The 15,795-nt window shown below is 33.8% G+C and overlaps 1 protein-coding gene across 1 annotated transcript; it reads left to right on the top strand.

Annotated features, from left to right (window-relative positions):
- Positions 1 to 665: 665 nt before the first annotated feature.
- Positions 666 to 3,139, top strand: LOC105798087 (two-pore potassium channel 3). The gene is made up of 2 exons (XM_012627992.2): positions 666 to 1,711; positions 2,300 to 3,139. The coding sequence occupies exons 1-2, from the start codon at positions 744 to 746 to the stop codon at positions 2,442 to 2,444; spliced, it is 1,113 nt and encodes a 370-aa protein (XP_012483446.1). The 5' UTR covers positions 666 to 743; the 3' UTR covers positions 2,445 to 3,139.
- The last annotated feature ends 12,656 nt before the right edge of the window (positions 3,140 to 15,795 follow it).

Here is a 15,795-nt window from a genome sequence, read left to right as displayed (position 1 = left end):
TGTATACTTCATATAATTAGTGAATTTGTTGATGGTTTATATAATGAATATTACTTTGGCCTTTTATCAAAGCTGGAAAGTGGATCACAAGATATAATTAGGTGCAAACAATAATTACAATTCAATCAATACAATTCTCATGATTGGTCAATTTAAAAGTAATAAATCATTATGACTAATTAAATGTAAAACAAGTAAGGGTTAATTACACTAATAATCACCCAACTATTAATAAATTTCTTTTTTGGTCATCCAATTATAAAAAGTTACAAAATGATCATCTGATTATCCAATTTTATGTTTTTTTGGTTACCAGTTGGCTAACTTAAAAATGAAAATACCCAAAAATTCAAGGTAGTTGGGTGAACAAAGAAGACAAAATTATATTGTTGAATGACCATTTTGTAACTTTTTATAGTTGAGTGACTATTAGTGCAATTTAGACGACAGTTAAAAAGTCGAAGTGAACAAGTTGGTGATGATAAAAGCTTACATCAATCTCCAGTCCAAGAAAGCAGGGAAGTAAAAAGAGATGTTTGATGTGAAGGTTGAATGGTTGGTTTCAAAGCATTGATTATGACTGTTAGATGAAGCCACCAACTAAACCAAACCCTTTTAACTTCATATTGGCTTCACCTTGACCATTAGCTTAACACTATTCACTTCCATTACTTTCCCATCATCCATGTAGCTGAACAAACACACTCGAATGGTCACCATTTCGCTAATCTTAATACTTTTTAATGGTCATACAATTTCAAAGCAATATGGATCAACCATTACTCCCCAAAATACGCCAATCCACCCCGCCACATCTCATCACCAATGATGCCATCATCCCTATCATCCCAACACCAAGTACTTCCTATGTTAATCTCCTTGCCAACTTGAAAAACCACAAAACCAGACTCACCCGTCGTTCACACTCGGCACCCTCCGTTTTCACCGACGTTAGGGAACCATTTCAAGGCCGAAAACCGTCTGAGAAATCGACTCCTTTCATCGTTCGTCAAGCCTTCATTTGGCTCATCATATACATATTAACCGGTATACTAATGTTTTTAACAAGTGAAAGTTTCAAAGGCACCGAAACTTTCAAACCCGTGGATGCTTTATACTTCATTGTGGTCACGCTATGCACAATTGGATATGGTGATATCGTCCCCAACTCAACATTCACTAAGCTTTTCACTTGTTTCTTCATACTAATCGGCTTTGGATTCATTGATATATTACTCAACGGATTAGTTACTTACATTTGTGACCGACAAGAATCGGTTCTTTTAAGCACGGTCGATGAGAATCAATTCAACACAATGGTTCAAACATACATGATAGATAAAGCCAAAGGAAGAATGAGAATCCGAATGAAAGTAAGCTTAGCATTAGTAGTCGTCGTTGGGTGCATCGCCATCGGCACGGTAGCCGTCCATTTTTTGGAAAATTTGGATTGGGTTAATAGCTTTTATCTCGCTGTTACATCAGTGACAACCGTTGGTTATGGTGATTTTTCTTTTGAAACGTTAACGGGGAGGTGTTTTGCTGTCCTGTGGTTGCTTGTAAGCACGTTAGCTGTTGCGAGGGCTTTCCTTTACTTAACTGAGTTGAGGATTGAGAAAAGAAATAGAAAAATTGCGAAATGGGTTCTTCAGAAGAAGATGACACTAGGAGATTTGGTTGCTGCAGACCTCGACAATGATGGATCCGTCAGGTATTTGCTTCTCATCGTTCCCATATCTACTTGTATTTCAAACATCCCTACTACTTCAAAGATGAACATGTTAGATTCAAGTGTGATTTTCCAAAATAGAAATATTCAATTTTTTAAAAATTTTCCATGTAATTGGAGATACAAATGGTTTAGGTGAATGTAGGGATTAGATCAATTTAGTCCCTTTAATATTAAATGAATCAATTTAGTCTTTGTATTACCAACAAAAATTAAATAATGTCAAACTAGAATAGAGTTAACATTTATTGTTTAAAAATATCATCCTATGTCTAACAGAGTTAATATTTTTAAAGTTTTAATGGTTCTGTAACTGAAATATAACTCCGTTGCAAATTGGACTTACTTGATTCTTTTTAATAGTATAGAGACTACATTGATCCAATAGAGATGGATATTTTAACTCAAACACTTATTTTGAAGTTTCCAATTTCTATGATGTTAAAGCGTCATAAATGATACAACATTAACCATCTGAGCATCATGACACCTCTTTGATCTTAGTATTTACTAATTTTGTGATATTTACTGAATGTAAATTAAAGCCTTTTAGTTCTGTATTTGTTGCAGTAAATCTGAATTTATAATCTACAAGCTTAAGGAGATGGGGAAAATTGCAGAGAAAGACATTCTGCAGATCTGTGACCAGTTTGATGCACTAGACAATAGCAATTGTGGGAAAATCACAGTTGCTGATCTCATGGATAGTAGCTAACTATTTGGTTTAAGATTCGGTTAAGGCTATGCATCCGATCCCGACCTTTTTCAAATATTTGGAGGATCATTCGTACATAAATATTAAAAACAAAAAGAAAAATGAAGAGTTGAAGCAGTATATACGGACTATAATGATGTTCCATTAAGGAGGAATCATATCTTGCAATGGAGATAGCCTAATTGCACAAAAGCAGAACCACAAGAATCCGTCATCATTTTCAGCTTGTAAAGAAGGCAAGCAGATAGTGTTGCATATATAATTCACATATGCGGAATATTAGACGACTGTAAATTTGAGCAATTCTTTGCAAATTATAACAAAGGGATTCTTACTATTTTTTTTTTTTTTGCTTGTATTGTTATTTATTGTACTCCAAGCAATGGGATTGCCCTTGAGAAAAAGACAATGACCCGAGATAGATCGACAATCATCCAAGCAACTTGCCTAGTCAGAGTCAGAATAACCTACTAAGCTAAGATCTTTGGATGCCTTGAATAACAATCCATAAATGAGGGTAGTGTTAGAGTAGTAGCAGTTGAGTGAGTAGTTAGCCTGTTAAAGAAAGGTTAAAGAAGTTAGCAGATAGTTACAAAAGTTAGTTAGTTAGCAGCCTTTAATATCATGTGTATAAATACAAACCTTAATGAGCTTTGTAAGCAAGATAATGATTCAACAAAATCTTCTCTTCATAATTCTTTACTTGTTTAGTATTTCATGGTATAGTCAAACATGGTATCAAAATTCTTTATCCTCACGGATTGATCCTACGAAGAACTGCTCATAGAGTTTACCAGCTCGACTGCGACTTCCACTGCTGCCCTAGCAATGGCTTCTGTCTTCACTGATGGTGTCTTTGATAGTCGTTTCTTCTCAACCAAGAAGATTAATATACATCTTGATGATTCTAATTACCTACTATAAAGACAACAAGTGCTTCTTGCCATCAACACTCACAAGTTGCAATAGTTTCTTGATGGTCGCGCGGTTCCTCCTCCCACACTTGTTCCTGATGATGATAGTGTTCTTCATGAAAACCCAGACTTTGCTCGATATGAACAACAAGACAGTGCACTTATTTCTTGGCTTCTATCTTCCGTCAGTCAGAGTGTTCTTCCTTACCTCATAGGTATGGATTCGAGTTCTCAAATTTGGAATACACTTGCTACCATTTATGGCAGCAAAAATAGGTCTAGGTTAATGTTTTATAGACGTGCTCTTCATTCTCAACGAAAGGGAGACGGATAAAGGATTTCTTGATGAAAATAAAGAACTATTGTGATAATCTTACAAGATGTGGTGAAGTAATTAGTGAACATGAATGTGCTGAAGCAAGGTTACAAGCTACAATGGTTGATGTGTCCAATTCAGCCAATATGGTTACAAATCATCTAGTTGACTCTGCTGATAGTGTCCATCAACCAACATATCGCCCCAACTCAACCTTTGGACAAGGTCGTTGATGTGGACGCTCATCTAACTCGCGTATTCAATGTCAACCATGTGGGAAAACTGGCCATCTTATGGATCGTTGTTATCATCGATTTGATACCAATTATAAAAGTACAACATATCGACCTCCTCTACAAGCCAGCATGTGCATGTTTTGCAATGGGGCTTCAATGTCCCATTGGATGCCTCAGTTTAGTTCACCTATGCTTGTTTTGCCTCCTATAATGAACTCTCAAGGCAGTTGAGTTTTCTTTGCTCGAACATCTTAGACGCAATGATTTAAATCAAGATTTTTCTAGTAGCCTATGGAAAATCCCAAATAAAAGTAGAAGCGAAAAATAACAAAGCAATCTTGCATCATACTACTTGTCTTCTTGTAGTTGGATCTCCAAGTTTTTGGAATGCTCCAAATTCCATTTGAGCATCCAAATCTGGATCAATATCGGCAACAACATCTCTGAATAGAGCTCTAGGACCATGCCAAATGTGTCTGAATAAGAAAAGCAAGGCAAGCGAAACATGCTCAAAAGTAAACGAACCCCTCGGACTGCTACGAAAAACATCATCAGATTTCAAAGTAGCACGATCTAATTCAAAAATTTCACCAAATTGAGCACGTCTAGCATATTTTTTTCACAGTAGCAGGATCACGATAACTCACTCCATTAAGTTCGCCTCCATAGAACTAAATAGTTACATCTACTTGTTTGACACTATACTTTGATTTTGCCCTTCTAAAAGGGACATCCGCTCTAACAATTTTGTCTTTGTCTACCAAAACAACCGGAAATGTTTCAAAAAAAGTAGGCATACAACATATAAAAAGTTCATTCTTGTCTTTATCTCTAAAGATAGGGTGCCCTAACTACCAAATGGTTATTCCATCCCCGTTGTCCGTTTTGGACAAATCCATTTCATTCTCCAACACAAACTATGAGTGTCCCTACAACACCCTTCAACTCTCAAGCTTATGTAGCAACTCCTGACACCATGGGTGATAATGCATAGTATCCAAATTCTGGTGCTACCCATTATCTTACACACTTTATTGCTTCAATGAGTAAAAACACTCCATATAGTGGCCCAGGTATGGTATATGTGGGTAATGGTGCCACCCTGCCCTTTATTCGCATTGATCAATCATCCTTGCTCACTTGCTCTCGTCCATTATACATGCGATCTCTTATTTGTATCTATCATTACTAAAAACTTGATGTCTATGTCCAAATTTGCAAAGGACAATAAAATTTTGTTTGAATTCTTTCTCAACAGGTGTCAAGTTTGTGACTTAAGAACGAGGGAGTTGCTGTTGTAAGGGTCGATCCATAATGGACTTTACAAGTTTAACCTGACCAATGCCTCCAAGACTTTGATGACTAATAAATCAACTCAATGTTTTGCTGTTGATAGAATTGTACCTTTGAATGCATGGCACTCTAGACTAGGCCATTCCTGTCAGATTACACTGAAGAAAGTCATGCATCATTGTAATGTGTCATTTTGTGATAATAAAACTTTTGATTGCATGTCTTGTCACCGGGGAAAAGAGTATAAACAATCATTTTATGATGTTGTCTTTGAATATACTTCTACCCATCAAATAGTGGTTGTTGATGTTTGGGGACCTACCCCAGTTCACTCGAATGGCTTTGCTTACTACATAGCATTTACAGATGCCTATACACGATATACTTAGGTATACTTCTTAAAGAGAAAGTCAGATGTGGCAACTATGTTTCCTCAGTTCCTTCAATAAGTTGAGAGATGTTTTGGTCATAGAATCAAGGCTCTTCAAACTAATGAGGGAAGAGAGCTTCAAGCTTTGAAGTGGTTGGTTTTTGACTCAAAAAGGGATTATTCAGAGAATTATATGTCCTTATACGTCTGTGGTTTGGTTGAGAGAAAGCACAGACAGATTGTGGAAATAGGCCTCTCCATGCTTGTCGCCTCTCCAAGCAAAACCAAACTACTTGTTTCATAGAGTCTTTGGTTGCTTATGTTTCCCTAATATTAGATCATACAACACCAACAAATTACAATTCAAGTCTACCCCTTGTACTTTTTTAGGATTTTCCTCTCAACATAAAGGCTATAAGTGTAGAGATTCTTCAGGAGGAATTTATATATCAAAACATGTTACATTTCATGGAAACGAGTTTCCATTTCGAACTAGCTCAAATTTTCCAAAATAATCCAATAACAACCCACCATGTCATACAACCAACTCAAAGTTGATCATTTTCCCACATCAATCACAACCAAATTCAACTTACCAATAGTCTCCAAATCCAGTTCATCGACAAACCCTCTCGAGTGAATAACCTAGTTTAATGTATGATGCACCATTACTTGATTCCAACCCTATTAAACCTATTGTTCCTTCTGAGTCAAGTTAACCTAGTCCAATTGCTCATTCTAAGTCCAATCAGTCCTACACAATTTCAAGGTAACTCAATTATCTAACACTACACCTGTTAATGTTCATGAGGCAATGATGCATCCTCATTAGCAAGAAGCTATCCAAAATGAGTTGGGAGCCCTCATTAAGAACAATACATGGAATCTTCGTTCTTTCCCCCCTTTTAGGAGGCCCATTGGTTGTAAATGGCTTTTCAAGATAAAGCGGAAACCTGATGAGACTGTAGATAGATACAAAGAAAGGATAGTTGCTAAAGGTTTTTCTCAACATGCTGAATCAGATTTCTGTGATACATTTAGTCCAGTAGTTCATGCTACAACTGTTAGGGTTGTTTTTTCTATTGCTGTCATGAATAGATGGACACTTAGACAAGTAGATGTCAATAATGCCTTCCTTAATGACAGTTTGACTGAAAAATATATATGGATCAACCACTAGGGTTTGAAACTACAGATGTCAATGGTAAGCAGATTGTGTGCAGGTTAAACAAAGAAATATATGGTCTCAGACAGGCACCTTGAGCTTGGTTTCATACATTGAGGGAGTATCTGGTTGGACAGTTTGGTTTTCATGCTTCTAAAGTTGATCCTTCATTATTTATTTGAACAAGTTTTGAGTCTTCCCGATTTCTAATGGCCTATGTAGATGATATTATCATCACATGAAGCTCCTCCAATGAGATTGATAAGGTTGTTCTTCAACTACATAACATGTTTTCTCTTAAAGACCTGGGAGATCTTCATTTCTTAGCATTGAAGTTCATCATATGTCAAATGGGTTATATCTCACTTAGAAGAAGTATATTCTAGAATTACTTCATAAGGTAGGAATGGATGAAGCCTCACTGACTCCAACACCTATGGTAGGTACATCCAAGTTGACTGTAATAGATGGCAGCTCATTTCCTGATGGTATTTTGTATCCTAGAATTATTGAAACTTTGTAGTATGTATACATTACACGACTAGACATAGCCATCTGTGTCAACAAACTGAGTCAGTATATGAATGCTCCAAAGGATACTCACTGACAGGCAATGAAGCATATGTTGCGATATCCTAATAGAACTTTGGATCATGGCTTGTACTTCATCAAAGGTTGTTTTGAATTGGTTTGTTATTCTGATGCTAACTGGGTGTCCACTATTGAAGACATTTCCACCACAAGTTACTATATTTACCTTGGCTGCAATCCAGTTGCATGGTGTTCTAAGAAGCAGGATGTTGTTTTTAGATCATCCTTAGAAGTAGAATATCCCAATCTCACAAATTATGTTGCTGAACTACTCTGGGTGAAGCAACTATTGACTAAAGTTGGTGTCTATCTACAACATACTCCAGTATTGTGGTGCGACAACACCTTTATGGTGTCAATGGTAGCCAATCGAACTTATCATGATAAGGTTAAACACATGGAGATTGATCATCACTTTGTCTGAAAGAAAGTTCATGATGGTCTCCTGCATGTCAATTTTGTGCCATCAACAAGCCAAATTGTAGATGTTCTCACCAAACTTATCACTCCAAAGTAGTTTTCTTGCTTTCGAGATGCCTTACAAGTCATTCCTTTGAGTAATAGTCAACCAAAGAGGTCAACACAAGACAGAAAACCAGGAGAATGTTAGAGTAATAGTAATTGAGTAGTTAGTCTGTTAAAGAAAGGTTAAATAAGTTAGTAGATAGTTACAAAATTTAGTTAGTTAGCAGCTTAGCGGCCCTTAATATCATGTGTATAAATACAAACCTTAATGAGCTTTGTAAGTAGGACAATGATTCAAAAAATATTCTCTTCATAATTCTTTTCTTGTTTAGTATTTCATGGTAGAGTCAAACACCCTTCATGTATTGTAGAACACACTTGAAAGCCTTCTAATACTTGTCTAAACGAAGTTGTTGCACCAACAACACTTCAATATTCACTTGTGTGAATTAGTTTAGCATTTTGATAAGGTGATCATTCGATAAGTTTAGCATCCACTGTCCCCATTCAAATGTGGATCATCATCCTTAGCCATGATAATCGGGCAAGGTGATCATCCGAGTTGGATAGGTGTACCATCAACTATCCCCATGTCATGCAACAACTTCAAAATATGTTTCTTTTGGCTAAGTATCACTTAACCATCAACATACTTGACATATATCCCTAGAAAATAATTTAAGTCACCAAGGTCCTTCAAGGAAAACTTGGGATCAAGCATTTATATAATCTACTCAACTTCTTTACCATTAGAACTAGTTACCTTAATACAACCACACTTTAATTAGTCCATCGAATAAAAAAAGAGGGATCGACACGTGAAGACACAAAGCTAAGTGATGAGACTAATCAATCGTTGAGCTTATCAAAACAAGCTTGGGGGTGCTTTTTGTAAGCCATTAAGAGACTTATTTAGTTTACAAAGTACACGTTTACCATGTATTGAGAGGTAGAGTGTAGTTTTTTTGTCATAATGTACTTGTAATTTTTCGAATAGATTGGTTTAATAAAATCTTATTATTTACATTAATATCATTTGTAGTTGTCCTTGACGGTTTTTACAGTCAAAACAAAACGAAAAACTAAATATTGACTCACTAATTACCTAATGTTTAACTAATATTAAATTGCATTATGCGGTCAGATCATAATAAAAGAAGACAATTTATATTAGTAGGTAATCTTAATGGTCTATAGTCTAATAAAAAGTAAACGAATAGATTAAACGACCATTATGATGTCTATCAAGTCCAAATAGGAGATACATTGTCTTAGTTTTCGGAGCAGATGACTCTTAGAAGATTGAGACATAGATGTGATTATTGTTGGATCTAGTGTATTCGTTTTGTATACTTGTATTTTTTTTAAAAAAAAAATGGTTTAATAAAATATCCATTGTTTACATTAATATTTTTTGTACATTATCCTTTAACGGTTTTTGCATGCAAGGTAAAATGGAAGAAAATATTGACTCATTAGTTATCTAAAGTTTAACTAATACTAAGTGGTATTACATGGTCGAATCGTAATACGAAAAAATAGTTTGTATTAGTAGATAATCTAAACATTCTTTAGTCTAATCGAAAATGAGCGAACTGATTAGAAGATTAACATGTTGCCTATTAAGTCCAATTGCTTTGTCTTGAGCATTGGAGTAGATGACTCCCAGAAGATAGAGACAGAGATGTGATTTACTAGACTTACAGTACACTGGACTCATACAAATTAATCATATGCTAGGAACCAGATTTGAACTGGTGACACGAGGATTTTCAGTCCTCTACTATACCAATTGAGCTATCCTAACCATTATTAACGCATTATCCTCATAATACTAGATGACTTGGGTCTATGTCAATTAAAAAAATGAAAAAAAACGAAAAAGTACTAAATTAAAAGTCTTGAATAGGAATTTATTGGATCTTCAAAAGGAAGACTTTGTAAATTTCCATATGAGTAAGCATATGTATTATGAATCATTCAAATATGTATTCCTTGCTCAAGAGATTTCTACGTATATCATACATATATCACAATATATCACAAGACTTGTGATAAGAGAACAAAATTATGCTACGCATCATGTTGTGAAATGTGTCAATATTGTAGTAAACATGTAACTGTTTTCTATGTATTTGAATGATGAATAAATAAATAAAGTTAATTTCACAATTCACTATAATATCTTTTGTGTTTCTGTTTTTCATGTTTTGCATACATTACGTGTAACACCCCTCACCCAACTTGATCGTAGGGTCTGAGCTACGGGATACGACATCCGTTGCTGGAGCAACTACTGACAATTTCATAATACGACCGTTATTTCACATAATGAATCATGCAATCATCAATAATGCAACATTAAATATCAACGAGCAATAATTTTTAGGTTTTATGCAAGCATATGAGTGCTTTAAAGTCAATCTGATATTAAATATGAACCATTTTGTAACATTTTTTTATATCAGAATAAGCATGCCATAAATAAAACATTTAAATATTCAATCATATCATAAACACTTAGATATTATGATACATAATCAAATTCAAACTTTAGTCAAGCTTAGAAAGCTCTTTTAAAGAACCGAGCACGAATTAGGATCAAATTGCGACGTTTCCAAAATTTCCTTAACTGGTATCGATACCCCTGAAGGTACCGATACCAAATTTGGCTTTAATGTTTCAGAAAAATCAAATTCAATCGAGAAGTATCGATACTGGGTTTGAAGTACCGATACCTTTCTTTAGGTATCGATACTTTAATCAGGTACTGATACCACTTTAGCATTCTGTTTGATTTTAAAACAAGATAAATTGGTAAAGTACTGATACCTTATGTAACACCCTAAACCCGGCCTAAATATTAGGGCCGAATTTGGTGATGTCACATTGTAACACCCCTTACCCGTATTCTATGCTCGAATAGGGTACGAGCCATTACCAGAATAAATACACTTATAAACATATTAAACCGAGTTATAAAATTTCATCCAAATTAAAAACTTTCAAATTATAATCTTCGAGTCGCTAATTAGGGTTTACGAGGCCCAATACATACCCATTCATATACTCAATATATCCGTTAAATCAATCCAATATTGAAGAATCCACTTTAAGTCAGAATCAATATTAATCACAATCATAAATCTTTTCATGTTATTTTCATATATCACAAACCGAACTTTGAATGTCAATTTACGAATATGTAATTCACTAACACATTCTAGTATACACAATGTTTAATTGATGAAATCATTTAATTGAGTTAAATTTCATATTGACTCCAAATTTTCTTCTATATCCATAAATGCTTTCACTTACCATTTACCTAACCAATTTCTCGAACTAAGCTATCACACAACAATAATACATCACCTGTGCTTCATGAATTCAATATTCGAATCTTATCACCATCAAATTCATGTCATTCGAATACTTAAAGTTTATTCAAGCATATATTATTACGTTTCATATACCAAGCTTATGTCAAAATTACGAATACGCAATCAATTCATTTGTCATTTATTTGACTAGCAAATTAATCTCAAAATTCATAACATTCCATTACTTAAGATATCCCATAAAACACTCCTTTAACATAAACTAGCACCACGGCCGAATTTTCAGTATGCTATTTATTCCTCTTTTTCTGAATCACATAGCTAAATATTACAAATATGTATATATTTGAATACTATGATTATGCATCAACTTACCAACATGAGTTAATTCATGAGCCACTCATGACATCATTTCATGCCAAATATACGACACGCATATGTTATGAAACTTTATTTTCTCTCATGAGCTTACCATGACCAGTAATGCACCAATATAAGCATCACTCCTATTTCAACATTTATTGATTATAATCAGACATTTAACCAATTATACACAATTCATTCATATACTTTATTGTCCTCCTCCTCCTCTCCAACCCACATCCTTTATGTATATAACATGCTTAAATAGCATTATACATAATTTCACTATTCACTTATATTTAAATTCAAAGTTGTCTAGTCGAGTTACAGTGACTAAATTATTTTTATCCGGAGCTACAGAGCTCCAAATTAAGTTCTATTAATTTTCCCTGAAACTAGACTCACATATCTTCTTACCACAAAATTTTTTTACTCGTATTCTATGCTCGAATAGGGTACGAGCCATTACCAGAATAAATACACTTATAAACATTAGGTATTTTTACCGATTATGTCGTTTTACTTGTTTTCACTTAAAATCACTTAGTAAAAGTTGTTTAACATAATTTCTAGCTTCATATTCTACCATAAAACATCAAAATAAATACATTTCACCTATGGGTATTTTTTCAAATATAAACCCTAGGTTAAATTATTGTTAGAATAAGCTAAATCAAGTTACTAGGACTCCAAAAACGTAAAGAACATTAAAAACGGGGCTTGGAATCACTTACTATGGAGCTTGGAAGCTTGAAAACCCTAAATATGATTTCCCCCTTTCTGATTCCGTTCACCATGGAGAAGATGGACAAATTTTTGGCTATTTTAGCCTTATTAATTCTTTTAATTACTAAATTACCAAAATGCCTCCAACTTAAAAATTTCCTATTTTACTTATCTCTTGTCCATTTTTGTCCAACAAGTTAACCAATGGTCTAATTACCATTTAAGGACCTCCAATTTAAAATTTCATAACAATTGGACACTTCTAACATGTGGAATTCAACTTTTACACTTTTTACAATTTAGTCCTTTTGACTAAATTAAGTGCCCAAACGTCAAAATTTTCGAACGAAATTTTCACGAAATCATTTTGTGAAATCTTAGACCATAAAAATACAATGAAAATAATTTTTTTCATCGAATTTGTGGTCCCGAAACTACTATTCTGACTAGCCCAAAATTCAGGCTGTTACACCTTAGTTCATGGTATTAGTACCTTTACCCAGATGGTCAAAAATCCTGCATTTTGGTACCTTTTTCATGCTCAAACCAAAACTTCAACTCACTTAGTGCATAATTTCACACCCAACCTAAATAAAACTAACCAATGAACATACCAAAGCATTCATTTAATCATTTTTAAAAATCAATATACCACAAACCTTCAATTTGACACTTGCACATAGCATTTCAACATTTGAACCTCCAAATCATTCAAGAATAAGTTGTTATTCAAATTCAGCATTCAAACTCATCCAATCATTAGTTAACAATACACCATACCATAATTGGCAATCAATTTGTACTTTGCTTACACAACTTATACCAACTTGCCTATGCACATATGCAAAACATATAATTTTCATCTACCATACAAACACACAATTAACTGTTAACATTCACCTTGTATGCAAGCATTCCATTACCAACTTCACTATTCAAATACTTCAATTATAACCTAAGACAATACCAACCTTCACACTTAAGTACATTACAAAAGTAGAAAACAAGTAGAGTAAGCATTTCAACTGAATCCAGAACGTGCCGCAGAATGAACACAACAAAAGTAAAAAACAAATAGAGTAAGCATTTCAAATGCTTAGTAAGTTCATAGGTACTAAACTAAATAACGTACCTCAGTTTACAATTAAACACTACATGTTACATAGCTCGGTAAAGTTTTCCTAACATGACAAATCAAATATAAAAAAGGTGAGTTAACATTTAACCACATCATATAGCAATTCAAATATGAAATAAGTCAAATCACTTAGAATCACATTCAATACCATTCTCAACCCAATTCAATATTAAACCATATGAACATCGTTCTCATATTATATCAATTCCATCTATTTATCAACTATACATCCAGTTTCGATTTAATGTCAATCACTATTTCATTTCATAATACAAATTCTGAATCGCATTCATTATTTTGTCACATTTCCATATTGACCCTTCGGATTCGTATAGCCAATTCACAATATGTATATGTATCATACGATCACTATATCAACTCAATTTGTATATCATTTATCCAATTTACATTTTATATCTCAATTAACCTGACTCAGACTTGAACAGATACACGGATCCAACCCATCACACTAGTTTGGCACCCAATACCTATCAGATAAATCTAAAATAGTAAGTTACGCCCAATACTAGTTGGTATAATTGACATATAGGTGTGCCTAGCACTCCTCGACTCATAGTCACAATAACCCTGAACTCTTCCTATCTTATGGCATGCCAACTATATCCGACTTTGCCTAAGTAGTTAATAGGGTAACAATTTCTCAATTTCATTTCATAATTTCATCAACCAATCATCAATTCTCAAATATGATAGCATATTTCATAATAATATTGATTCAATTTCACACTTATAACAATATATTATATTTTCACATATATTCAATTTGGTCATTATCGCTATCAACCGATCCAAATCGAATCAATTCAAATCATTTTATCAAATCATTAGTTTATCACATAGCATATCCTATTCCATTCCCATTCAAGGTCAATTCCTTAATTTATCGAATTACGCTATTTTTAATTCTATTCAATTTAATCCCCTATCTCAATAATCTATTAAATTCACACTAATATGATTCGATCAATCATAACCAGTTATCAATTCATTGAATTGTTGCATGTTAGTAGCAAGTGATTTAACAATATTTTCAAAAGATATACCTTAATTAAAAGAAGATGGTTGTGTGGGAGCAGACAACCTTTGTTGAGAATTTTAGAATTTTTTGTGTGCTCCATAACTAAAATTTGGACGATCCCTCCATCCAAGATTATAAGTATTTGCGTAAGGATCATATCTCCTTAGCGGTGGATCAGGAAATTCTCCAACTATGTTATTACATTCATAGGAATGTTCTTGGAGTGTGGGACATATATTAGTTTGGTGACTGAAATTAATACAAATCCCACAAGCCTTTACCGGTTGAGAATTCCCTACAACCAATTGTTGAACAAGAGAAGTTAGTTTAGAAATTCTATTTTCAAGAAAGAGACATTTACCTTGTTCACTTTTCTAAGCATATTCTATCTAAATCCAAATTGTTGCAAGTTTACAACCATGAGCGATATCAACTCTCTAGCCTCATGAGGGGATTGTTCACTATGACACCTCTACCAATAGCATCTATCATAATCCTTTCCATTGGTAGGAGTCCTTCGTAAAAGTATTGAATAAGAAATTGTTTTGAAATTCCGTGTTGTGGGCTAACACACAATTGCTTGAATCTCTCCCAATACTCATGAAGGGGCTTCATGTCGTTCTGCTTAATGTCACAAATCTCTTTCATGATAGAAGTAACATGTAAAGTAGGGATAAAATTATCTAGAAATAATCTTACCATATTAGTCTATGTGGTTATCAATCCAGAGGTTAAAAAATAGCCAATCTTTCACTTTATCCTCTAATGAAAAGGGAAAGGCTCTCAGCTTAATTTGCTTTTTGGATACTCCTTGAATTCTCATGGTAGAACATGCCACAAGGAATTCCTTCACGTGCCCATGAGGATCTTCGTTTTCTAGACACAAAAAATAGAAAATAAATGAATTAGTCAAGATTTTAATTCAAAAGATACCTCTAATTCATGATACTCAATGTAAAGCAGTTGTTGATTCAAATTCATCACAACTAACTATCTCATAGTTGGTTCTCTAGAAAAATTGATTGAGTTGTTTCTTGTATCCAGCTTAGTAGATCAAGATGGCTAGTTGGTTCTTGCTCAAGCTTTCTTCCTTAGTCTTCAGGCATAAAAGAAACAAAATTATTGACATTGGTTCCTGACAATGATGCCAAAATTTGATAGGTGTCAAAACCAACAAAAATAAATCCCTACTCAATAATATAAAGTTTTGTAAATAACAATAAGGTTGAATCTACATAAACTGATGATATTTTATCTCTTTAATAAAAAAACAAGTAAAATAAAATAAAAGGGGGTTTAAACTAAATTGTGTAAAGAAAGATTGGAATTAAAATTTAAGAAAAACTAATATGATGAAAATCTAGTCAATGCGAAGTCCCAATTTTGATTCATGG

Source organism: Gossypium raimondii, chromosome 9, assembly GCF_025698545.1.
Source record: "Gossypium raimondii isolate GPD5lz chromosome 9, ASM2569854v1, whole genome shotgun sequence".
Lineage (NCBI taxonomy): Eukaryota > Viridiplantae > Streptophyta > Magnoliopsida > Malvales > Malvaceae > Gossypium > Gossypium raimondii.
The sequence above is the reverse complement of the archived record's forward strand: the minus strand, read 5'-3'. Positions and strand labels throughout refer to the sequence as shown.